Raw genomic sequence first — 26,407 nt, 5'->3', positions numbered from 1 at the left:
TAGCAGCTAGGATTTCTTATATCACTTCCCACAGATTCTGCTTTTATAGAGACCTACAGTAGCAAAAGCTAAGTGGGTAGGGAAGAGTCGTGAAGAAAAAGATGTGCTTAGGCAGAAAAGGGTAGGGGCACTAAAGCTTTGACAAATAGGTCTAGTGGGGGAGGGTGTGGAGGGGGGGGCGGGTAATAAGAATGGTGATGGCAAAGAAGCTTCTTAAATAAGGGAGCCCTCCTGGTTGAGTGGCACTAAGAGTGGGGTGGAGGCCCAGCTGGCTCTTTAGGGTCCCTTTGGCCATATTATTTCACTTCTATTTCTTCATCTTTGATCTTATTATAGAAGGGGGAGAGAAAGGGAGGGGGTGTGTATGTATGTGTGTGTGTGTGTGCGTGTGAGATTTCCTTATAAATCCATCTGCCTTATTTAAACTTTTCAGAGTTAAAAAAAAAAATCCAGTCTCTTAAAACACATTATAATTTAATACTGAAATCAATTCATCAGAAAAGATTTTTTGATTTGTTGCGTTTTGGAGGAAGTGCCTTTAAAACTGCTAGATAATACTAATTTTAAAAGATTAATGTCTAAATATTATTTCTATGTTAACAATCTTGGAAAGTTTGTTTAATATTAATAATGTCTATGATTTTCCTTTGTATTACTTACAGCAGTACTCAGATAATAGAAAACTTCCAATGGCACTTTACAATCTGGAGGAGATAAGATGTATTGTCATCTCTGAGACCAGTCACTGTTTTCATTTCCATCACTAAAGGTAAACAACATGTAACCAACTAGGACCTAACTTCACTTATCAGTTAATATGTATTAGGTACTTAACAAGGTGAGTGGATTTTTGGACTAATTTGTTGTTGTTCAGTTGTATCCGATTGTTATTTGAAGTCACTTGTTATTTGAAATTTTCTTGACAAAGGTATAAGAGTGGTTTGCCATTACTATAGAGTTCCTATATTAAATTGGTTTTATTCAAGCATTTATTTACACAAGGATAATACAACAATATCATTGAGCACTGAGACAGTCTGTTCAAACTGCCAAAAGTTGAAATAAGATTTATTATTTAAAGTTTTTTAAAAGTATCTGGAGTGTCAAGTATATAAGTAATAATGAGAAAAGAAACACTGCCAATAACTAGCTATAGAACCTAGTTTGTAAAATAGCAGGCAAATCACTTGAGTTCTCAGTGTTTCAAGGCTGCCAATCTGCATAGGGTTAAAAGTGTTTCATCTTAGGGATTCCTGTACCAATTAAATCACAGCTTTAGAGGTTCCCTTCACCACCCTGCCTCTAAATTCACCCTTTCATAACAACTAACAACAAAAACTAGGATTTATATAGTGTTTTAAGGCTTGTAAACCACTTTACAAATATCTCACTTAATCTTCACAATCATCCTGGGAAGTTGATACTACTGTTATCCCAATTTTACAGATAAGGAAAATGAGGCAAAAGAGATTAAGTTATTTGCTCAGGATCATAGTACTAATAGGTGTCAGGGGCAAATTTGAACTTAAGGCTGCCTGACTCCAAGTCCATCATTTTATCCAAGGTGCTACACCATACACCAGGCTGACCAGAGTAAATAATGAATCTATAAATAAATGGAAATCTCCTAGGGCTTTAAAATCTAAGCAAGGTCAGAAGCTCTTAACCTTTTCAGTTTTGAAATTGTTATCAGCTATCTGGGGATCTGGTCTAATGTGATTACCATTAATATTTATCTTATATCAGCTATTCTACTCTGTACTGACCTTATTTTTAGAATAGGGGAGGGCAGAAAATCTGAAAATAAAGAGGAAAATTATTCTGCACTGACTTCTGAACCAAAATAAATAAATAAAAGAAAGCTTTTATTATACTTTTCTTCCACAAGTACTACAGGCACCGTAGAATAGAACACAACTTGAAATAGGAAAGAGGAGTTCTAGATGCACTACAAATATCTCCATGACTAAAAACTATTCAGAGAGAAGTGACATGCTTTTTGTGACACTTCTAATTTCATTTACCTAGCTGTGAAATGGGAATAATACTTTCTCTATGTACTTGACAGGGGGGCATTATAAGTAAAGTATCTTGAAAACTCTAAAGTGCTACAAAAAAATTGACTTTAATTCTAACTCTCTCCGATAAACAAAAACAACCTCCTGTTAAAAAGAAGTCTATTGAAAGATAATATGTTTGACAGTGGAAGACACATAGCAGAGTATTCAATAAACATCTCCCAAGTGTCATGCTTGAAAACCATAGTGCAATCTTTTTTTTGTGGTTCCTATCAATTTTGAAATTATAATAAAACCCTCTGGAAAGAGGAAGCAAGTATTAACTCTTAGAAGGAAATAGTTTTACATAGCTTGGTATTGTTAAGCAAATCTCAAGTTTACCACCTATTTTAAAAATGTACTAACACTAGTTAACAAGCATCTAAGTAACCAGCACTTTTGAACAACTGACATCATAGTGAAATATGGAAGATACACACGTCTTCATGTTTTCAGATTAAATTTCAACATAAAAAGAGAAAATATTTGAAAATGAGGAAACTTTAGCCCAAGATAACAGATGGATGAATGAGTAGATGGATGGACGGACGGACAGACAGACGAATAGATAGATAGATAGATAGATAGATAGATAGATAGATAGATAGATAGATAGATAGATAGATAGATAGATGAGATAGACTAAATACATAAGTCACATTTTTATGGTGCTTTACAGTTGGAAAAGCACTTTCTTCATAACACTTTTGTCTGGTTCATAGAAGAAATGGAAGAGATTTGAACAAAGGTATACAGCCAACAAAGCAAGAACAGAATTCAGGTCTCTTGAATCCAAATCTGTGTTCTATACACTATACAGTTGTAGTTATCTCTTTAATCTGCTCCAAACCTTTTCCAGGTCTATCAAAGTCTTTATCAAAGGTATAAACAGATATATAGGGCTGGAAGAGCCCTCAAAGCAATTAATTGGAGCTTGTTTAAGTGCTTAATGTTGGTGGTACTAACGTTCTAATATAAAGCCAGGATGCACATACACACATGTATACATATACATGCACATGAGATATATATAAAGCAAATATATGGTAACCTAGAAGAGAAGGCAATGACAGACTGAAAGACCAGGAAAGGCTTTGCCAAGAGCCAGTTACTCAAAGAAACTAAAGTGAGGAGGGCAAGTACTGCAGTCATGGGGATGGAAGATCTAGTGCAGTGGTTCCCAACCTTTCTAATGCCGTGACCCCGCAATACAGTTCCTCATGTTGCAGTGACCCCAAACCAAAAGATCATTTTGGTGGCTACTTCAAAACTGCAATTTTGCTACAGTTATGATTCGGAATGCAAATACCTGATATGCATTATGTATTCTCATTGCTACACATTGAGAGGTTGAGAACCGCTGATCTAGAGCATCCTGTGAAAGGAACAGCAAGTAGGTCACTCTAGACAGACATTAGAGTTTGGGAGTAGAAGTAAAATATAAGAAGTAAAAGTAGGAAAGGGCCAGTTCATAAAGCACTTTCAATGCCTAAAGCAGAATTCATATTCGATTCTAAAATTAATAGGTAGTGGCAGACATTTACTGAATAGGAGGTAATGTGGTCAAACCTTGGATTTGAGGTTCCAAGAGGAAAGAGGCATCCAAAAGAGGAGTCCAGGGGAAAGAATAGTCAATAACTTTCGGTGCTACAAAGCTCAAGGAAGATAACTGAGAAAAAGATGCTTGATTTGACAATTAAATTATTAGTAGCTTTAGATACTGTGTATTGGCTCCAAGGCAGAAGAGTGGTAAGGGCTAGGCAATGGGGGTCAAGTGACTTGCCCAGGGTCACGTGACTTGCCCAGGGTCACACAGCTGGGAAGTGGCTGAGGCCAGATTTGAACCTAGGACCTCCCATCTCTAGGCCTGACTCTCAATCCACTGAGCTACCCAGCTGCCCCCAACTTCACTCTCTTCTAGTTCTACTACTACAGGATTTGGATATATCGTCCTCATTCTGATCTGAAATCTTGAGGCTAGAGAAGCAAGTCTCTATTTGGAACCGTATTCTTTTTTCTTCCTCTACACTCTTGTTGGCAAAAGCTATCACTAATTCAATGGTCATTTCTTTGCAAATAGCACCCATCCCAACTTCCAGGCCCACATTTTCAGCTAAATATCTATAAAGTCTCCAATGTGTCCAAAAAGGAACTCATTCTCCCCACCACACCCATCTTCCTAACTTTTATGAATCTCACCATCATAACCTCAGAATAAGCTAGGATGCTTTCCCCTCTCCTCCAATTGGCTGCAAGTCATATGGATTCTACCTCTATAACATCTCTGACCATCCTTTTCTCTGTATTCTCACAAGCACCACCCTACTTAAGGTAATTATTTAGATTGCTTGCCTGGATTATTATAATAGGCTTCTAAATGGTCTTCTCAATAATCCTATCTATTTTCAACAAAAGTGGCAAGGTGATATTCCTAAAGCCTGCATCTGATCTTTTCTACTCTCCTTCAAACTTTCCTGGCTCCTTATTACCACAAGACTGACATGTAAAGCTGGCTAGATAATCTGTCAATCCAATCTGTTTGTCTTTATAGAGTGATCTCCTCTACACATTCTCTGACCCAATCTAACAGGCTTAGTTGCTCCTCCATATGCACATTACATTTCCCTTTTTCATGCTTTTACACAGGTTGTCTTCTATGCCTGGAACATAATGCACTCATTCCTTCTCTTCCACTTCTGGAAATCCTGAGTTCTCTGGGCTCAAGTTAAGGACTACATCATTGAAAATGCCCTCCCTGATAAGCCATATTTGAGTCCCCCTACCCCAGGTATTTGGAATATATTTTTATTGACTTAAGTGGACACATATAATTCCTCCCAGGAGAACCCATGGTTCCTGAAGGGAACTGTTTCATTACTGTCTCTGTTTCACCAGCATCTAGCACTATTTATTTAAAATAATGGTGCTTAATATATTTTCTCCACAAATAAATAACTGGAGGAGTGGGATGAGGTAGTAGAGATGAGAATACAGAGAGAAGTAGGGAGGGTTTTAATTACTGTTTTGATTTTTATATCATATCAATTTTGGAAATTGTGTTTCTATTTGCTCCACCCCACCCCTAGTATCTTTCTCTTGTATTAAAGATTTTAAAAAATTTTTTACTGTATCTGACAGTGCATACGTATTCTATTCTCCACCTTGCAATGTGAGAAGCAGGTGCATTTTCTCAATTCTTCCTTAATTTAATCATTACACAGCATGTAATTTTGTTAATTTTCCACTTAAAATATTCTAACAATTGCAGATATATTGTAAATTTCTTTCAATATTTCCAATTCTTCAAATATTCGTTTGCAATTAAGATGACCTACTTCAAAATATTTAAGAGATATATTCATTTAATTCAATAAACATTTAAGTACCTACTATGTACAGGCACAGTGCATCTAACAGTACATGCTGAACAAGTCTACTTAGTTATTCAAATCTGCTTTATTTTTATAAAACTAATTTCAAGATACCAACTTTCCTTAAATTGTAATTGATTAATTCAAATTCTTTGTTTTACAAGCATTATTGTAAAATAATGGAAAACTACTTCTTAATAACAATAATAATGATGATAATGATAATAATAATAGCACTTACTTGTGACAGACACTAAACTAAATGCTTTTATATCAGCTATCCTTCAGATACATCTTAGATTCAGGGAAATTTCAGGCTTACCCTCAGAACCGTGAGCTCCTATGTCTCTCCAATTCATTGACACAGGTGTCAAAGTGATATTTCAAAAGCCTACAGGTCTGATGATAATACTCCCCTTACTCCAAAGTTGCTCTCTATAAATACCAACTGCTCCGGAATGTAAAGCCCTTCAAAACTTGCCTCATGCCTCGCTTTCTGGTCTTATTCCACATCACAACTTTTACATTACTTTACTGAACTGCTAGGCTGGGCACTCTGCCATTTCTCTTGTATAACATTTCATCTCATGCCCCCATGCCTACCCGGCTCATCTTGGAATTCCTAACTTCCTCCAAAATTCAGCTCCAGCACCACCTCCCTCCATGACACATTTCTAATCTCTCCAGCTAATACTACCTTCCCCTCCCCCAGATATTATTTTATCTGCTTTGCATGTATTTTATTTATATGTACACATAAAGTTTTCCTCTAAGCAAACATAAGCTCCCTAAAGAGAGCAATTTCCCTTTCAGCTTTGAGCCGCAGTACTCAGTACAAAGCTTGCTACTTAACAGATGCTTTCTAAGTGACTGATCTTTGGATGAATGCAAAGTATAATACTGATAAACACACTATTCTTACACAATGGAGAGCCAAAAAAGAACAACCTATTTGTTACAAGGAGGTTATGATAACTATAAAATCAGGGAAAATTTTAAAATTTTAAGGGAAAAAATACAATATCCTAGAATTTCTAATGAGTTAAGGGTCCTGATTTATAATCTAATACAGAGCTATTATAAAATATTCACATAAAGGATTTAGCATTCTGGTCTTGTGTTTCCTCTGAAAAAGGGATCATTTCTATCATTCTGCTTTAACTTCTTTCCCGTGTAGCTTCCAAAAAAAGTACCTTATTTTGAAATTTAACTTTAGAAAAGTATTGTGTAATGACTTACCACGAATCGCCACTTCTCTGAAAGAAAAAAAAAATCCCATGTTGTCTTTTCCTATATACTGTATCCTCTTACATTTCTGTATTTGTCCTTATCATCCACAATGAACTTCCTACTTACTCACCTCACTCCCTTTCCATTTATCCATCAGTCCACAAAGGTTCCACCTCTTGTAATGCTTAGCCCAGTTTCCTGAGGTTTGATTCTCTGTCACTTCTCAGTGGATACTTTAAGCTCCTTATCCCCTCTTTTTAAAGTTCTACAACAACCCCAAGTCCCACCTACAATCTGACTTTCCTTCCCACTGTTAATTTTATGCTCCTCCCAAGTCTGAGCCTCTTAGTTTAGTGTTTTCTTTCAGGCACCTTATTATGCTTGCAATTGGCCATCTTTCTGTACATCAAATAGCACTCCTTCATTTCTTCTTAGACTCATTTCTGAAAAATTCCCTCATGCTATAACCTAATCAAACAACTATTTCAAATCTAGCTGCTGATAACTTGGTATTTTTGTCTTAGGACATAAGAATGAGAACACTGTCTATTCTTACTCCTAAAAACAGCAATTACTTTCCTGGATTTCATAATAAGTTCTCTACTTCATATGTTCCCTAGATTATAGAATCACTTTCAGTGTAAGTATCAATTTACAGCAAAAGGAAGGTTGAGCTACAAATGAAGAAAGGGGAGGAAATTAAACCAGTTATTCTCTCAGTTATGGTCCATATATGATTTATGAAAAAACGTAAGGTTTCAAAATGAGAACAGGACAAAAAGTCAAAATTTTGTAACACCCTACCCCCCCCACCCCATATACAGAGGTAAAATGTGGCAAGTCAAAATCTTTCATCTGAAGTTATAATATATTGGGCACTAGAAATGTCAGCTTATTTAACTACTTTCAACTAAGTTGGTTTATGATGCCTGAGCATAGAACCTCTTTCCCAAAAGATGAATTTTGAGAATTATTTTTAACATTTCAACCAATTGAAAGCCTATTCGATTGCATTAATATGAGATTTTTTTAATTCTCATAAGATTTAGAGAAGGATGGAGTTTTAGAAAGGGATAGTTTATAAATCCCTTTAAGGAATGATTCATTCTTCAGTTCAATATCTTTAGTACAGCGGGATTTTTGAGGATACAAAACATAGTAAGGAAACCAAACCAGTAAGCTGAATGATAATAAAGTTTGTGGAACAATATAACAGAAACAGTACTAGATCAAGAACTAGAACAAATTTCATTCCCTAGCTCTACCATTTAATAACTGAGAATGGGAAAGTATGTGAGTCTCAGCTTCCTGTCTATAAAATGGAGATAGTATTGCTTCCAATATTTACCTCAAAGGTTATTATGGTGAAAACAATTTATAAAACCTACAGAGCTATATAAATTTTAGTTTATATTATCAAATATATTTCTTATGTAACACATTCCTACTATCATGACTATCACTGTTTTCAGTTTTTGTTTGATTAGGCTGAACCCCAAAAGATCACTTTTTATGCTCAAGCATATAGTCCAAAAATCCTCACCCTTACACTCTTCTTTTTCCACTAAATAACCTGCTGTTTCTATCCAAAGAAAAGGTATAAATAATCCTAGACAAACAGTTTGTTTTTTTAAACCCTTACCTTCCATCTTGGAGTCAATACTGTGTATTGGCTCCAAGGCAGAAGAGTGGTAAGGGCTAGGCAATGGGGGTCAAGTGACTTGCCCAGGGTCACACAACTGGGAAGTGTCTGAGGCCAGATTTGAACCTAGGACCTCCCGTCTCTAGGCCTGGCTCTCAATCCACTGAGCTATACAGCTGCCCCCGACAAACAGTTTTTAAAGAAGGTAGAGGAAGTAAAAGCTTAAGCATTTTAAAAATATTTCCTCAAACCTGAGCTTCAAAGTAAAAAACCTGACCTTGCTGATACACACAGTAGATTGTATTACATATCTGTGTCTATGCCAGCATTCATTTAGTTCAGGTTTTTAACTAGGTTTCTTTTGGAGGCCCAACAGGTTCAACAGTCAATAAAATACTAATCCACACACTGGGATTACAGAGCTAACATGCTATCTTTCCCTGGCTGTACTTCCCTAAAGGTATTACTAATAAATGGTAGTGCTTCAACAATTTCTGCTATGTTTTTTGTTCTGATTTATTGTTATACTGCATTCACATATACCATATTGCCTTTAAAAACAGGTGCCAAATTTTAACATGATTTACTTAAGGGCTAAATATTCTATTTTCCATGTTCTGTTATCACAATAAGCCTAACTTCTAATACCTGACAACATTTTTTTAGGGGCTTTCCTGCTCTCTCTTCATTTCCTAACTGTAGTTACCAGATAATAAGCCTAGATTCAATCCTCTATGTACTACTACAGGTCTAGACTCTTAAGTTCCAAGAAATTATAGAAAATAACAACTGTTTATTTCAAAATCTATCAAGGTAGGGGCAGTTAGGTGGCTCAGGGGATTGAGAACCAGGTCCAGAGATGGGAGGTCCTGGGTTCAAATGTGACCTCAGATACTTCCTAGCTGTAGGACCCTGGGCAAGTCAGTAAATCCTCATTGCCTGGCCCCTACTTCTATTCTGCTTTGGAACCAATACAAAGTATTGATTCTAAGAACAGAAGGTAAGGGTTTAAAAAAAAATCCAAAAGCACTGCAGTGAACTAAAGTTCCTCCTCAGAATCTCCATTTGAAGAAATAAGAACATCAGCTGTGCATTCATTCCTTTGTTCCTCTCCCAACTGAGGTTTTGAATCTAATGTCTGGGTCTGATGTTTACTATATATTGTAAGTCTTTTAACTTCTCAGTGTCCCCAGAAAAAAAGCTTCTTTTTTATTTTGAGCCTATTAAGCCCTTACTATATACAAGGCACTGTGTTAGGAGCTAAGGTAAAGGACAAAAAGATGAAGAAATTCTTGTCTTCAAAATGACTATATTCTACCAGAAAAACATAACATATACACAGGTTATACATATATATGCACAAATAATATGAGGAGAAAGAAGATACTTACAACTAGAGGAATCAAAAGAGGCTTCCTGTAGGAAGTAAAAGCTAAGAGGAAGGGAGTGAGAGAAAGGAATATATCAAGCCTCCACCTGAAAGCTTCTAATGATAAAGAATTGACTATTGCCCAACTATATTACTTTTGGATAATTGTAACTGTTATACTCTAATATTTAGCTAAAATTTCCCTCACTGGAATTCCCATTGCTCCTGTTTCTGTCTTCTGGGGCCAAGCAGAACCAAGTTTAATTCCTTTTCTACATAACAATCCTTCAAATCCTTGAAGTCTGAAATCATGAAGACATTCGAACATATCCTTCAAACCTGTAGCACATGTCATTTTGTCCCACCTCATATCTTACTTACTTCACATCTCAACTATCCATCAACTCCTACATAAGGATTTTCCTGACTCCTCCCAACCCATTAGCTAATGCTTTCCCTGAACTCTCCAAAAATAAACTGAAAGGGTTTCCCCACCCACCCAACCTGCTGATTTCCTTCCACCCTGCCAATCAGATGAAGGTGCCTTCTGAATTGTATGTCACAGGTGATTTCTTTGACATTTAACTCAGATACAAAAATCCTTAGTTTTTAAAAGTCCCAGGTTATGGCCAGCAAGAACAGCAAAATACATTAAGAAAGATCTAGTAAGGTTTTCATTTTGAGTAAAACCAAAAGGCACTTTTTAAAATCCCATAGAGATTAATCTCTAGTATTTTGTTCTAATTCTAACTGAAATTTTAATTTTTTCATCTTTTTCAAAGTGTACATTGATTATCCTTTAAACAATAAGTTTGTTACCAATGACTATAGCTATATAAAAGCAAAGCATCATGATAGAAAGTGGGAAAAGAAGGTTGAGTTTATTTCACATATTGCTACATAATTTATATGTTGTTTCCTCCACTAGAATTTAAGCCTCCTTTAGGACAGGGAATGATACTTCAGTTTGGTCTTTGTATCCCCAGTTCTCTAAATACTGTTCATCACATAATAAAAAAGGGGAAAGAACCTACTTGTGCAAAAATATTTAGAGCAGTTCTTTTTGTAGAGAACTGGAAATTGAGGGGATATCCATCAATAAGAGAATGGTTGAATAAATTGTGGTACATGTTGATGATACTATTGTGTTAGAAGAAATGATAAGATGGTTTCAGAAAAAACTAAAAGGATCTGCAGAAACTGATGCAGAACAAAATAAGCAGAACTGGTAGAACAATGTACACAGTAATAGCAATATTGTAAGATGATCAAATATGAGAACTTGGCTACTCTCATCAATGCAATGATTTGGGATAATCATGAAAGACTTATGACAGGAAATGCTATCCACTGCCAGAGAAAGAACTGGTGGAGTCATCTTTTACTTCAGTATATTTATGGTTTTATTCTGCAGGTTTGGTTATGTATGAGTTTGCTCTTACAACACTGACCAATATGGAAGTGTGTTTTTACATGACAATCAAAATAAAATTTTTAAATTTTTTTTAAATGCTGCTCATCACATAGCAACCTTTAATAAATGTTTGTTGATTAATGATTTCCATTCCTTCTACTATTCTGGCTATCTTCATTATTAAATGATGATTTAAGACATTCCCTCTGATTAATCAAAATATTTGCTTTACTCTAAGTCCATTTTTCTTTATTTATCATATTTTCTGTTTTCACTGAAAAAGCTTCTAAGTAAATGGTTCACAGGCCTCTTCTGACATTTCTTCCTATTTTTTTACTTTAATATAAAAAGTAAAGTCAATGCAGAACTTGAAAACTAAAAGAAGTCTGGTATTTCCCATTTGAGTCTCCCTACCAGTCCTCCAATATTAAGTCTGAGTATAATACTACATACTTAAAATATTAATAGGTACCATGATTTCATCAATGTGAGCATTCATTCCTTCTAACAGTGCTCACATCCCCTCTTAACATAGTAATATTAAAATCTTCATGAGTATTTTTACTTCTTAACCTATTTCTGGAGATAAGAAGTAATAAGAACATGTTTTAAATCAGTTAGAGCTTATTAAAGGTTTGCTAGATAAGGTAAAGGAAACATCAAAAATACAAAAACAATTTTAAGTTAGAGACCAGGTATTTTTAAGTGCAAAACACCATTCTACTGAAACTGGTTCAGCATTATTTTACAAGGAACTCAAAGGTGTTATTGTGTTTGTTTTTAACCACATCAAGTAAAATGACTGATGATATCGTACAAGAAAATCTTCACTAGTATAAAAGGCAATTCCAAAGAAAACTTAAGGCAAACCACTCAAGAGATTTTTAAAACATAATCACTTAAGGTAATTTTAAACCTACATGATTATCTTGCTTCTTGAAAATAATATTAGGATTACATGTAATACAGCAAGATAATCTACTATATCTGGCTGATATCATTTATTCAGATAAAATGATTTCACCTTTAATTATGGACATTTGTAATCCGAACAATGAAACCATTCAATTCCTTACTTGAAGTTCAGTCTCAAAGTTGGGTAACATCCTACCACAGTTTTGCTGATAAATTTAAGCCTCTATTTTTCCAAAGTCTGATCTAAATTTTTAATGACAATATGTGCCTCCTTCCTGGAGTTAATTACCAGTGAGAATTTTTTGTAGGCAAAATTAGCCCCTAATACCACCAAAGTTCTTATAATAAAGAGTACTCTCTTCCTTCGAAGGATGCCTTGCCCTTGGATGAAAATGCAGTTATTAGGGATAATATATTATTAGTTAAATGCTGAAACTACTTAAGAGTTCTGACTAAGAAGACTAAAAATAGTTACCGGAAGAGTGAAGAAAGCAGGATGCTTAGATTCATCTTCATATTTGCCCTCAGTAGAGCTTCCAGTTTCTACTGACTTTGATGTGGTGTTTTTGCCAATACCCATTATTAAGAGAAAATAAATGTTTGCAGAGCAGCTTGGTTCCAGTGGATAGGACTTATAGGATAACTAACTATGTGGAATGTGATAGATACAGAGAGCAGCTCTTCCAAAATCTGAACTGCTAAATCCTCAGAGAAGCATCTCGTTCCATTAGCATTACTTCTTAGGACCTAGAAGGGGGAAGGAAAAAAAGTCGAGTTATTTCAAACAAATAAACAGAATCATAAAGTAGTTCAATACCTCAGAAAATAAAAATTATATTTTATATATACTTAAAAGTAGTGCCTCCAAGTACTCCCTCCCCATCTTTCTGTCATCAGACTCCAAAGCCAGTATTCTTTCCACTATAACATATTGTCAAAACAATTCAGAATCATAAAAGTTTCTGAACTGTTTGACTCCTGGCCATATCTCCAAAGAGGGTCAAAAGACAGAGGCAAAAGCTCTATAAATATCACAATAGCAATTCCAAAATAGATACCCACCAATTAAGGAATGGCTGAAAAAAAGATGAAAACATATCAAAACCAAGCCAACAAAATTTTCATCTTCACAACAATATTTTATATCCCATGTTCAGCACACAGTGGATGCTTTAAAAATGTTTGCTTAACAATATTCTAAGTCTAATAAAACAAATACAACAAATTTTTGATCAAATTAAATTACCAATACTATTTCTAGAAGACTGATATTGGAACAGATTTCCTTATTCTTGGCATGACAGACTAAGAATGTAGAATGTCAATACCTTATCAGGTAAAGAGCTGTCAGATTGTTTTAAGGGACTTCTTAAAAGAGTGGAAAGATTACATTGTTTTTGGTATCACCATCACTTCTTCCATCAATAAAAACAGTTTAAAAAAACTTAAAAGGGATCTAAGAGCAGGAAGAATTTCCTAACTATACTAGTACAACAACAAAATATTAAAAGAAATGGAAAGGACAATGAGCTCTTCATTTTGGGGAGTACAAATCTGGTTAGCCATATATACTGGAGATGCTATAGTTAGTGTAATAGGACTGAAGGAGAGGTTAGACTGGTAATATAAAAAGTAACTTTACAAAAAGATGTCTGGGAAATTTTTTTTAAAAACAACTATCTCTTTTGCAAAAATATTAAGTAATAGTCCATATGGTAGGAGAGAATGAATAACCAGATCAGAAACAGCTGAGACTCAAAGATCTGACAGAGAAAAGAAAGAAAAAAGAAAGAGTAGCATCTAAATGGTTCATCAGCAGGCAGGCCTTAGGAGAAAGACTCCAACTTGGATATGAAATGCTTCACAAAACAGGAGCTCCTTTTCTCCAGAATTAAGGTGCTCAATAATTTAACATTCAACCAAAATAGCACCTTATAGCTTTAATACCTAAAAGCCATGGCTGAGAGGTCAACGCCCAGTTCACAATTATTGAAAATAATATTATTTCCTTTCACCAGAAAAATCATAAAATAAATTCCCAGGTGCCCTCTACTGGATTCTAGCTGCTAACAACTTTCTCTGTTCAATAGGTTCTCCAAATTACAGGTTATCAACAAAAAGTAGTGGAACCTACTTTTTGTCATGCCCCCTGAAAACAGCACCTTAACCTTTCTTTTAATAAGAGGTTTGCCACTAAGCACTACAAGGGAAGACAAAAGAGAGGATGGAAGCAGTAAAATAACAAAAAGGGAAAGCAATTATTGCATGGATCCTACCATAATCCCAGTTTTGTAAAAACTTGTTACTTTTTTGTGCATCTTGAATTCCCTTGGCAGATAAAGTGAAATCAATAAGATCACTTCTCAGAATGTTTTTAAACGTATAAAATAAAATACTGGGGGTCACAGAAGAAATCACTCTTATTGAAATAACAATGTTATTTTTTCCCTTTCCAATTTCATAGTGCATGGACCCCATCAAACTAAGAAGTCCTGCTCACATCTCATTCTCTCTCTCTACCAGCTTTTTGTTGTTAGTCATGTCTTCATCATCAATTTTGGGATTTTCTTGACAAAGATACTGGAGTAGTTTGCCATTTCCTTCACCAGTTTATTTTATAGAAGAGGAAACAAGGGCCTACAGGGTTAAGTGACTTGCCCAGGATCACACACCTGTTAAGTATTTGAGGCAGGGATTTGAACTGTGAAAGATCAGTCTTCCTGACTCCAGGTCCAGCATTCTATCCACTGGGTAACCTGGCTGCCTTCTACCTGCTAGTTCTCCTTTTTTTTCTTTCTTTGCTATCCTCAAGTTAATTTATTTACTCTCTCAGTTCTCACTCTACAGAACTAATTAAAAAAAAACAACAACACCTAATAGGCCCTTAGCTCTGGTTTGGTTTTGGTCTCTCTGGTCTTTTTCTTAAATGGAAGACACAATCTAAAAAGGGAATACTCTTATTCCCAGGTGAAATCAGAACTAATGATTAGAAAAAGAAAGCTCCTGCCCAAGGAAGTACCCAGTTCCCTTCTATACATTATTTAAGTACCCTAACTGAAAACCAAGTATTTTGGTTCTCCAAGGCAGCTAAATCTGTTTATCTTTTTTATATGATTACTACATTGTAATTTGGGTTGGATATTGCTTTCAGTAGGATTTTTTTTTAATTCAGTGCTATACAAATCAAATCCTCAAAAGAAGATTTTATAATGGTGAAACAAAAAAAAATGGAGAAATAAAAGATCAAGAAGCTCAAGGGTAAAATTTTTTTTAAGTGGGAAAGGGATTTTTCAGTACCAAATCTCAAACTACACAAAACAGTAACTATTAAAATATTTTTTTAAAAGGAAAAAGAAGTCAATGTAACAGACTACATGCAACATAAGGAAGTAAACCCAGAAGCAAAATATTTGACAAAGACCCCAGTTATTTATTAGTATTTATCATTCACTAATGTAAAAACTTTAGGGGAAAACTGAAAAGCAGTCTGGCAGAAATCAGATTTTTAATAAACCATACGTGGGGAATATTATATACCAAGATACTTTCCAAAGTGAGATCCATGAATGGGGAGAAGTTCACGACTAAAGAAAAAAACAGAGGATAATACAATTTGAAATGGCTGATTGTGGTTATATAAAATTTAGAAGTTTTTGCACAAATACAAAGTAGTAATATTAGAAAGAAAGCAAGTAATGGGAAAAAAATCTGCAACAAGTTTCTTTAATAAAGGGCTCTTATCCAAGACATATTTTAAAATTTATTTAAATTTGTACAGGTAAAACCATTACCAAATAGTCAAAGTAAATGAACAAGCAATTTTAAAAGATATACAAACCATCAACAATCACATGAAAAATTGCTCCAAATCACTACTAATTAGAGAACTACCAGAAAGAAAACTTTGAGATTACTAACCATTACATCTAAAAGACTGATAAAGTTAACAAAAGAGGAAAATGAAAGACAATGGGACTATAGGAAGACACCTTAGGTACAATGATACACTGTCTAAAATAGAGCTGTGAACTGGTCCAGCCCTGTAGGAAAGCAATTTGGAATTATACCCAGAAAGTTACAAAATTGTGCCTTTGACCCAGCTATATCATTACTCTGAAGAGGGAAAAAAAATCTATGAAACAGGAAAAGTATCTACAAAATAAAAACCAAATTTATACCAGTTCTTTTGGGTTATAGCCAAAAATTTGAAACTCAAATAGTTCTTTTTGGAGAATAACTAAACAAGTTAAGAGTATATGGATTTAATTTAATTAAATGAGTTAATAGAATATAATTATGGGACACAAGAAATGCTGAAATGGATAGTTTCAGAGGAAAATGGAAAATGGTCAAGACCCTTATGAACCCGATCTAATGTTAAGTGAACAGAACTATACAATGGCAACAACAACATAAATAACTCTGAAAGGCTTTTTTAAATGCTTATCAATGATATTCTGAGTTCAAAAGAATGAAGATGAAACACACCACTCACCTACCTCCTGAAAGGAAAGTGATAAACTTAAAATGCAGAAAGTGTTACACGTTTTGGGATACAGCTAATGTGGGAATTTGTTTTGTTGGGCTGTAGACTTATGTACATATACTAAGGGTTTTATTTTTCTTGGGTCGTTTTTTTTATTTGCTCTGTAGATAGAGAAAGTAGAATAGAGCCATGCTTTTTTTTTTATTGAAAATAAATATTTAAATAAAAAATAAAATATATCAATGAATTTCATTTTTTTTAAAAGCCAAAAAGATTCAGTAATGATTTTTTTTTTAAACCCTTACCTTCCGTCTTGGAATCAGTACTGTGTATTGGTTCCAAGGCAGAAGAGTGGTAAGGGCTAAGCAATGGGGGGGGTTAAGTGACTTGCCCAGGGTCACATACCTGGGAAGTGTCTGAGGCCAGATTTGAACCTAGGACCTCCCATCTCTAGGCCTGGCTCTCGGTCCACTGAGCTTACCCAGCTGCCCCCTCAGTAAGGATTTTAATGTGAACTAATGGTTTTAAAAACACAATAAAAGAAAAGGAAATTTAAACTGTTCCTTAAATACAAATACAAGTATTAACTTCAAACCAGAGTCCAATGGGAAAAGAATAGCAAGATTCCCAATACAATTAAATTTTGTAAACACTTATTAAGCATCTACAATGTGACAGTCAATGGTATGGCGAAAGACTATAAAAACAAGGGTACTACTCACTGTGGCTGTTCATTTTGACAGCATATTTAGATATGCTAGCAATCTCATCGACACAAAAACATTTAAACTAACAGTTTTTCATAGAAGAAAAAACTATTTTAAAAGTATGTGTCCAATTTGAGAATGGCTAAACAACTATGATAAACCTAAATAATGACCATTAAGACAGAGAAATATGGGAAAACTTATATGATCTAATGCAGAAAATATATGATCTGATAAGGAAGAGAAGCCAGGAAAAACATACATAATGACTATAATAATCTAAATGGAAAGACCTCACAATTTTAAAATTTAAACCTTAATGCTAGAAAATTACAATCACCAAATTTGGTCCTAAAGAAGAATGAGAAGAAAGGGATAATGGTACAGAGCACTATATATTGTGTCAGTTGGGGCTATAAATGTGAGAAGTTTTGCAAAACGTTTTTCATCTTTTATTCTTTATTAAAACAAGAGACAGAATTCTGGGAAACAAAGAAGGAAAGAATATACTAGGAAATGGAGATGTTGAAACAAAAGATAAATAAAACTTTCCCAAAATGCTAGCCTGGAAAGACTTACACTTTACTTACATTTCCTTAGACTGGAAAGAAATTACAGATATTTAATGCTACAAATGAACTTTTCAGGAGGCAGCTGGGTAGCTCAGCCCATTGAAAGCCAGGCCTAGAGATGGGAGATCCTGGGGTCAAATCTGACCTCAGATACCTCCTAGCTGTGTGACCCTGGGCAAGTCACCTAACCCCATTGCCTAGACCTTAGCTCTCTTCTACCTTAGAACCAATACACAGTATTGATTCTAAGACGTAAGGTATGGGTTTCAAAAAAAATGAACTTTTCAAAATATTATTTGCAATATGATTATTATGGAATACTATTGTGCCACAATACTGAGCAGATTAATTTATTTAATTGGAAAGTTATGTAAAATACTAAACAGTGAAATCAATAGAACCAAGAGAACATAATATACACCTACAGATTTAATACCTGAAGAGTAACTTCTGAATGTTCACCTCCAGAGAATGAACTGAAAAATAGAAATACAAAAAATATGACCTCTATATACATATCTGTTTGCCAGATGATGCCTTGTATGTGGTGGGATGGGGAGGGAGAGGGAGACTGAGATATTTGGAAATACATTTCATTAATAAAATAAATAAAATAAAAAATTATTAGCAGATAACAAAACTAATTATCTAGAAAATGCTACAATCTCAACCAAAAAAAATCAAATTGTAACAAAAACTGAGTGTCACAAGGCTTTAGAATAAAGGTTAAACCAATTGAATAATTTATATTCTTCTATAAAAACTGTATTATTATTTTCCTCAGGGGGGACTATGTCATTGTTGTGAACTTTGACTTGAATTTGAGCCAAATTTAGAACAAGAGACTACCTCCCAGAATCTAGAAGGCACTGTGAAGATGCCTGCAGAGACTACACATTGTACCAGAAGATCCAGAGTGAACTTTGAGATATGGTGAATTTGAACTTTGAGGGGGGTTGAATGCTTTTGTTTTTGAATGTACACTCTTATGCCAAAGGGAACTGCCCCCTAATTGGCTTTTTATCAATGCACCTATTATTGGTTTTGCTCCTTTTCCCTTTTATTTTCCTCTTATCCCCAAATTATTGTATTTTCCCTTTAAAAACTATAATATTTGTATATACCTCAAGTTCAAGTTATGTTTTCATGATCCATTGGGGAGATTGGCCTCCCAAAGGATCACAGGGGAAAATCTTGAACCCTAGAGACTACATTTCCAACAATCCCCTTTTGCTTTTCCTGTTTGTGTGTCTCCTTCTACCTGCTAGTTCTCCTTTTTTTTCTTTCTGGAAAGAGTTTTGAGTTTCTGTTTGTGCCCACGTGGTCTCTCTGGATCCATGGTGGAGGAGGAAGAAGCGGCTCTTGGTTTTTTGCTAGCCTTACTTCCTTATACTTCAAGATAAATATTTAATACATATTATTAAATATAATACTTGGAATATTGGATATTAAATTAATCTTTACAAAACAAAAGCCTAAGAAAATATTTTAAAAAGAAATATTTACAGTAAAAAAATTAAACATCGGAAATTAATTCTAGACTTAAATATGATTTTTATAAAGATAACTACAACAGAAAAAAATAACTGTCAAGGCACTGATTAAAAGGATTTATTAATCTAATGAAAAGTATAAGGATCTATAAATGAATTCACTAGTTTAAGGCAACATTTAATGCAAACACTAATGAATTTTTTTAATGTACTGAACAAAATTATAACAAAAATCTTCATGGACAAATAAGAGTGGGACATTTCAAGGCATGCTTTAAAAAATATTTGGTAGCAAGAAATACAATGAGCTCCTATATTCCCCAAATCTTGAGAGGGAAATCCAAAGAGAAAGTCATAGTGAATCACACTTTTCTAGCCCCTTACAATCTAGGGAGAGAGAGAAAGAAAGGTCTATGGATACTGGGGTTCAGGTCTGGCCAGAAGTATGCTGCCCAAAGCACTCCAGTGCAGTTAAAGTTTGTGCACTAGAGCAGAAGGTCCCTGACCTATCTGGAATACCCTGTATAGGGCAAGCGAATAAAGATGCCAGATGGCATCTTTGTTATCCTCTACCCAGTGCCAGGTCACATACTGTAGTAGCTTAAGGAAAGGACTTATGCAAAGATATGGAGTAGCTGTCTAGGAAAAGTAGTGGGACTTGAACCTGTGCAGCCAGCAAATTAGTTCAAAAGCAAGCAGCAGTAGTGCTCAGCCCCCAGGAACATAATGGGTTCTCACTTCCAATTTCTAACCCAATCTGAAGCCTGCAGAGGAATATCCAGGAATCCCACACCAAAGGAAAGGTTACAGTTCTGTTATATAGAACCATTAAGTCTTTTCAGCTGGCTTATAACAGCAGAGTTGGGGGAGGGAGGGGGTTATATTGAGGGAAGGCAGGGCAGACAGTGATCCAGCTTTCTCCTAGATCAGAACACTTTGGAAGAAGCACCAAAAGGTTGAAGCTCTATGGCCTTGATTTGTCTCTGAAGGCCCAGAATAACCCAACATTCATTGCCCCCAAGAGAGTATCAACAAAATTAATTCAAACCTTCTCTCCAGAAATGCAAAGACTAGGGGGCAGCTGGGTGGCTCAGTGGATTGAGAGTCAGGCCTAGAGACGGGAGGTCCTAGGTTCAAATCTGGCCTCAGACACTTCCTAGCTGTGTGACCCTGGGCAAGTCACTTGACCCCCATTGCCTAGCCCTTACCACTCTTCTGACTTGGAGCCAATACATAGTATTGACTAAGGACAGGACAGGACAGGACAGGAAAGGAAAGGACTCTGGTCCTTAACATAAAGTCAGAAATAGGCTAGAAGAATAAGCAAAAAAAGAATCCCATTTTAAAAAGCTATCATGGTAACAGGGATGGATGCGCAAGCATGAACTCACAAAAAGAGAATGACTCAAACATCTATAAACAAAGACTCAAAGAAATATATTGCTTGAGTCCAAATTCATCTATAATTCCTAGAAAATATGAAAGAGTAGTTTTTTTTTAAAGTTCTATTAGTTAAATGATGATGCTAGAGAGAAAAAAAAACTGGAAGAAAGACTTGGAAATGGAATTTAGCTTGGCATGAGGTAAAAAAAAAACTTGCCCAATCAATTTCCTAAAAACTAGAATGGTGGTAGGGAGGAGAATAATAAGCATTTAATTAGTATTTACTATGAATCCAGGCACCATAAGTGCTGAGCCTCACAACAATTCTGCAAGATAATTTGGAATCTATTATTATCGAATAAGTTATCTATTACTAAGGTTCTACTATTATTCCCATTTTACAGAGTACATTTTACAGAATGGACCAAAAAGAAGCCAATAATTCCATAATAGCAAGCTAGCCTACAGAAAATGCTTTAAGGTTTACTATGTGCTTTATAAATTCACCTCATTTATCCTTACAACAACCCTGGGAGGTGGGTACACTTATTATCCCATTTTATAGATGAGGAAACTTGGACAGGCAGAGAAGTTCAGGAACTTGCCATGGGTAGCATGACTAATAAGTATCTGAGGCCAAATTTGAATTCAGGTCTTCCTGACACAAGAAATATAAAAACAAAATTAAAAGGATGAAAAAAAGATGAAGAGAACAAAAGATATCTCATAATAAAAACAAATGACCTGGAAATAGATGGAGAAATAATTTAACAATCATAGGTCTATCTCAAAGCATAAAGCCAAAAAAGGGGGAGACTAGAGGGTGGGAGATATATATTATATTTCAAGAAATCTTAGGGGGAAAATTTTTTTTAAAGATTCTACTAATCACCTCCTCAAAAAAACCAAAGTGAAAACTCCCAGATTATTACAACCAAAATGCAGAGATGACAAATCAAAAATAGCAAAAGCAATCTTTAGGAATTCAAGTACTGATAAACCAGTCAGAATCACACATGATTTAGTAATCATCACCATAAAGGCATACAGAGTTTAGAATGATATTTGGAAGATAAATGTATAGGCTTACAGCCAAAAATACCCAGCAAACCTAAGTATAATCCTACAAGGAAATACCTTTAATGAAAAATATAGGACCTTTCAAACATTTTTAATTAAAGAACCAAAGCCGATTAGAAACTTTGATGTTTAAACAAAGGAGTTAAGAGAAACATAAAAGGGTAAACATGAATGAAAAATCTTTATAAAGAACTAAATAAAGATACTTTGTAATATGGAGAGATGATACATGTGTTCCCTCCAAACTGAGGAAATTAATATTATGCGACATCATTTGTCAAAACCCCATCTCTTAACCTAGTTTAAAAAGGAGATGTAAAGCCTGGTTGAGGAACATAATCCCTCTCGGTCCATAGGCATCTGTTTTAAAAGAGATTACCTCCCCCCCTTCTGTTAACCCAGTAAACAGAGAACCAGCTTGGGCCAGGCTTTCCCCCAGGGAACTATTGTAGGGCTTCCTTTACCAATACAATCCAAGACCTTCCCCTGGACCCACTATGTAAGCTGAAAATTCCACCTAATGGCAAACCTTGTTATTCAATAAGTATTTCTTAAATGAACATACTGAGGCACTTTTACAACTTGTCTTTGGCTCATCAAAGCTACCACCAACATCACTACTCTTTTATTTGGGGGCTATCATCAATAACTAAATGGCATTGATGAAACAGAGTACTGCTCTGATTCAGACATGACTTGTTACAAAAGGGTTCAGAGACTAATGCTGGAACTAGTTTAGCACAAAACAATGTAATGACTTACACTAGTATAATTGGGCTACCTGTCAGTCCTCACTCAGGCTCTCTGTTCATTAAGAAAGATGATTGTTGTTAATGTTAGCCTAATTAATAAATTGATCAAGCTTAGATCCCTGGCTCCTTGGCTGAAATGGCCAGTGTGACCCATTTTTACTACACAGTTCACACATTACTATCAATAAAGTATTATCTTGCCATGGAGAAAACTGTGTCTTAGCCTGCCTGTTGCAATTTTACTCACCAAAAAATCCAATTTATCATCAGGTCATACAAGTAATCTACCTGGAAGTGTTTCTATTTTTGTCTTAATGATCTTAAAAGAAAAATGGAAGGGAAGAACTGGAGGGGGGAAAGCTCATTATTTAAATCATCTAGGAAAATTAAACAGGAATGTGGGCAAGAATATTAAGAAACACTTTTATTAGGCCTATGCCACAAAGAGATTTTTATTCTGAAAGGGAGTGAGGAAGGGACAATAATATTGATAGCCAATCTTTTTGTAGTAGTAGAAACTAAGGGAATATCCATCAATTGGTGAACAGAGCAACAAATTATGGTACATGAATATAATAGAATATTATTGTGCTATAAGAAATGAAGACACAGTTTCAGAAAAACCTGAGAAGACTTGCATGAACAGATAAAGACTGAAGTAAATAGAACCAGGTAAATAATTTATACAATAACAGCAACACTATAAAAGCATTTTTGCCAGACTCAAGGACTTTCTCTGATGAACCACAATTCATAGGGCTGATGATGAGGCATGCTACCCACCCACTCTTGATAGAGGCATTGGAATCAAGATGTAGAATGCAATATATATTTTTGCACATGGCTTATATGGGAATTCATTTTGCTTAACTTTATATGTGTTTTAAGAAAATTTTTCCCACTGGGAATAAAACCTTATTAACTGAAAAATATTCTACGTTGAATTCAAAATAGCAAGAAAGAAACATACATTTTATTTCTGTGGGAAGAGAAATGAAGATTATTTCTGGGAATGTTTTATATATTTTTGATCACTGAATTGGTTGATTCATAATTAAGATCAAAGTAAACAAGGGTTTTTTCCCCTTTAAACCAAAATCTCAATATGTCTTTATAGGCTTTAAAGAATTATTTAAGAACTTGAAGGAACCTTAAAAGTCTCTCTAGTCCAAACTCAACATTTTAGAGATGAGGTAACCAAGGCTCAGAGGTGAACTGACTTGCCCTAAGTCACAAAGCAAGTTAGTGCTAGAATTAAGAAGAGATTTCAGATCTCTTTACTCTTAAATCCAGAGATATTCCATTTTATCATATTTTTTGAGGCTAAAAAATTTTAAGAGGAAGGCATTTGGTTGAATGTAACAAGGAGGATAAAAGAAATCTCAGAAAATCCTAATTTTAAAATCTTTCCTTCCCACTGGTCCTTAATCTTTTTGATCCATTTCTAGTCTGCCCATTACTTACAGCTCTAATATTTAATGAACTATCCTATCCTTTCCCTCACTTATAAAGCCTTCTCTGTTCAAAAGTTCCACTAATTCTTCTCTCTCATATGCACTTAAAATAATGGAAGCATTTCTCACCTACATTCCTAGCTAATACTAACTCCTGAGTTTCCTAAACTTGAACAATTTCACTCATGAGAATGATGTACCCCTCACTTAAAACACTCATCAACATACTAGTTCTTTCTTGCCTAGATTTCAACACACTAATTGGAAGAGATCTTGGGAAATAAACTGGATGCCACCTTGAAACTTTAAAGCCTTTTTCATTTCAGCAATACATTAAAATTTCTCATTCTCACTTTTATTTATGAACTTCCATTATCAGTCATCTAATTTCTCAGAACTAAGAAAATAAAATTTTTATATTTGTATCCACAGTGTTTATTCCAGCATTTGGCATCATACTAGGTGGTTTATTAGAGTTTATTAACATCTATAACCTATAGTCTATAATTTTTTCTTCTACTTCTAACTTCTGCATTCTTCCCAATTGGAATTCTTACCTCTTCTTCACTGGTCAGTTGTTAATTTTCTTCTGAAATATATTTTCTGCTAAATAGTTTAAGCAACAATTCCCTTATCTTCTTTCTGTTTTCTCCTTCTGATGAAAAAGTGAAAGGGCAGAAGGGAAAACATTCTTAAATCACTTAACTTCTGAAATTTATCCTTCTCTGTTGGAATACTGCATTAGCTTGTGTGTTGGTCTGCCTGAGTTGGAAAGAAATTGCCTGGAGCAAGGAATGTGTCATCTTGTATGCCTACCAGGTTAAAACACAATATAAACAGTGAACAAGGTAATAAACATGAAGTTTTCCCTGCCCTAGATGAAAACATGTCATACAAATATTCAAAACATTAAGTATTCTGTATCCAAAGGTACTTAGTGAAATTTTTATTCTGCAAAGGACTCATATAAGTTTAAAATGAAGTCAATTTTAAATAACCAAATACTATAACAGAAAAGTCCAAACTCTGGTAGATTTTAGCATACCCAAAAGACTTTCAAGTCTAGCCAAGAGATGGTTTGTGGGCTTGTCATTCAAGGAATTGCAAAACTCAGAGAATGATCATCTCTTTGTTGACCACCAGGTGATTACTTTTTTGGCAATAGCTGTTCATGAAGAGGGGCTACTAAGGCATGAAAGGATTTCTCTCTCCTAATTAACTTTTGAAACATATTCCTTCCATTCTCTTCATACTTCTATTCTCTCTAAAGTTTCAAAAAATCTCATCCTCTTTTTTATGCCTCCTTAAACAATTGCCCTTGACATTTTACATAAAAAGGAAAGCCTAAATCAAACTAATATATTGCTTTGGTAATGTCTATAGTTTTCCTATTTGAGCATAAGGAATAAATAAAATCCTAAAAAATTCTGAATTCAAAATGTTCAAAAATGTTTTGTCAATTGAATTTTTAGTTCCATTTTTAAAAACTTTCAAGTATTTAGATCATTCCTAACCTTTATTTTAAAGTATAGGCTATGTAACTACAGCACAGAACTATTTTTCCTTCTATTTAAGCACATTTCAAGATTTAATAAAATTATTACTTACCTTCAAAATTAAAGATTTTTATTACCTGAAGTACAGCCTCTCTCAATCTTGCCTTGTTGGAGATTTCACAGTAAGGCAATCTATAGTTTTCATTCTTTAAACACCTAGACCTACTGAAGGAATTTCCTTTTTTATAAGCTGTATGGGCTTGCCAAATTATGTAACTATTCTACCCAATCAGCAGCTCTATTTATATTACACAACAGCCACCACATGGATACAAACTGTTACTGCATGTCTCTGTGATACTCTGTGACTTTAAGTAAATATACAGTAGGTTTCTACATAACTAGCTGATGTTCTAAAAACAGAATTAAGAGCTTTTAGTTTACATTTCTCAAGTCTTCATAGATAAGCAGAGTTAAAAACCAATCCCTGTCGAAAACCCAACAAGTCAGATGGACAAATGTTTACATTATTGAATAATCTCAATAAAGTATTAAAAAAGACTGCTGTAGTCAGTAATTGGATTACAGGATTTAGAGTTGAACAGAAACCTCAAGATCATCTATAGTTCAACTTCATTTTACAGATTAAAAAACTGAGAAAGGGAGAAGTGACTTACCCAAAGTCACAGAGTCGGTCAAGATTCTTCAGATAAGGCATCCAGATCATTATATGGAAAGGGTAGTTTTAAAAACAGAATTCCCCCAATAAGAAAGAAGTGGCATAGTAAATAGAGGTACTGGGCCTATGTCAATCCTATCACAGACCCTAAGTTTATATGACCCTGAGCAAGTCATTCAACTTCTGCCTGTCTTTGTTTCCTCAACTGTAAAATGGAAATAATAATAGCACATACCTCTCAGATGTGAGTATTAAATGAGATAATATTTGTAAAGGATTTAGCACTGTGCCTAGCACATAGTAAACA

The 26,407-nt window shown here is 34.7% G+C and overlaps 1 protein-coding gene across 3 annotated transcripts in view; it reads right to left on the bottom strand.

The window, feature by feature from the left end:
* SLC23A2 (solute carrier family 23 member 2) overlaps window positions 1–26,407 on the bottom strand; it is a 106,658-nt gene that overhangs the window by 43,022 nt on the left and 37,229 nt on the right. For all 3 annotated transcript variants that reach the window (XM_056813459.1, XM_056813462.1, XM_056813461.1), the window contains one exon: window positions 12,474–12,745. In XM_056813459.1, the coding sequence (XP_056669437.1) occupies window positions 12,474–12,578 (105 nt within the window). In that variant the 5' untranslated portion in view covers window positions 12,579–12,745. The remainder of the gene's footprint in view (window positions 1–12,473; window positions 12,746–26,407) is intronic.

The sequence above is a fragment of the Monodelphis domestica genome, chromosome 1, assembly GCF_027887165.1.
Source record: "Monodelphis domestica isolate mMonDom1 chromosome 1, mMonDom1.pri, whole genome shotgun sequence".
NCBI lineage: Eukaryota > Metazoa > Chordata > Mammalia > Didelphimorphia > Didelphidae > Monodelphis > Monodelphis domestica.
This window is presented reverse-complemented; position numbering and strand designations above follow the sequence as displayed.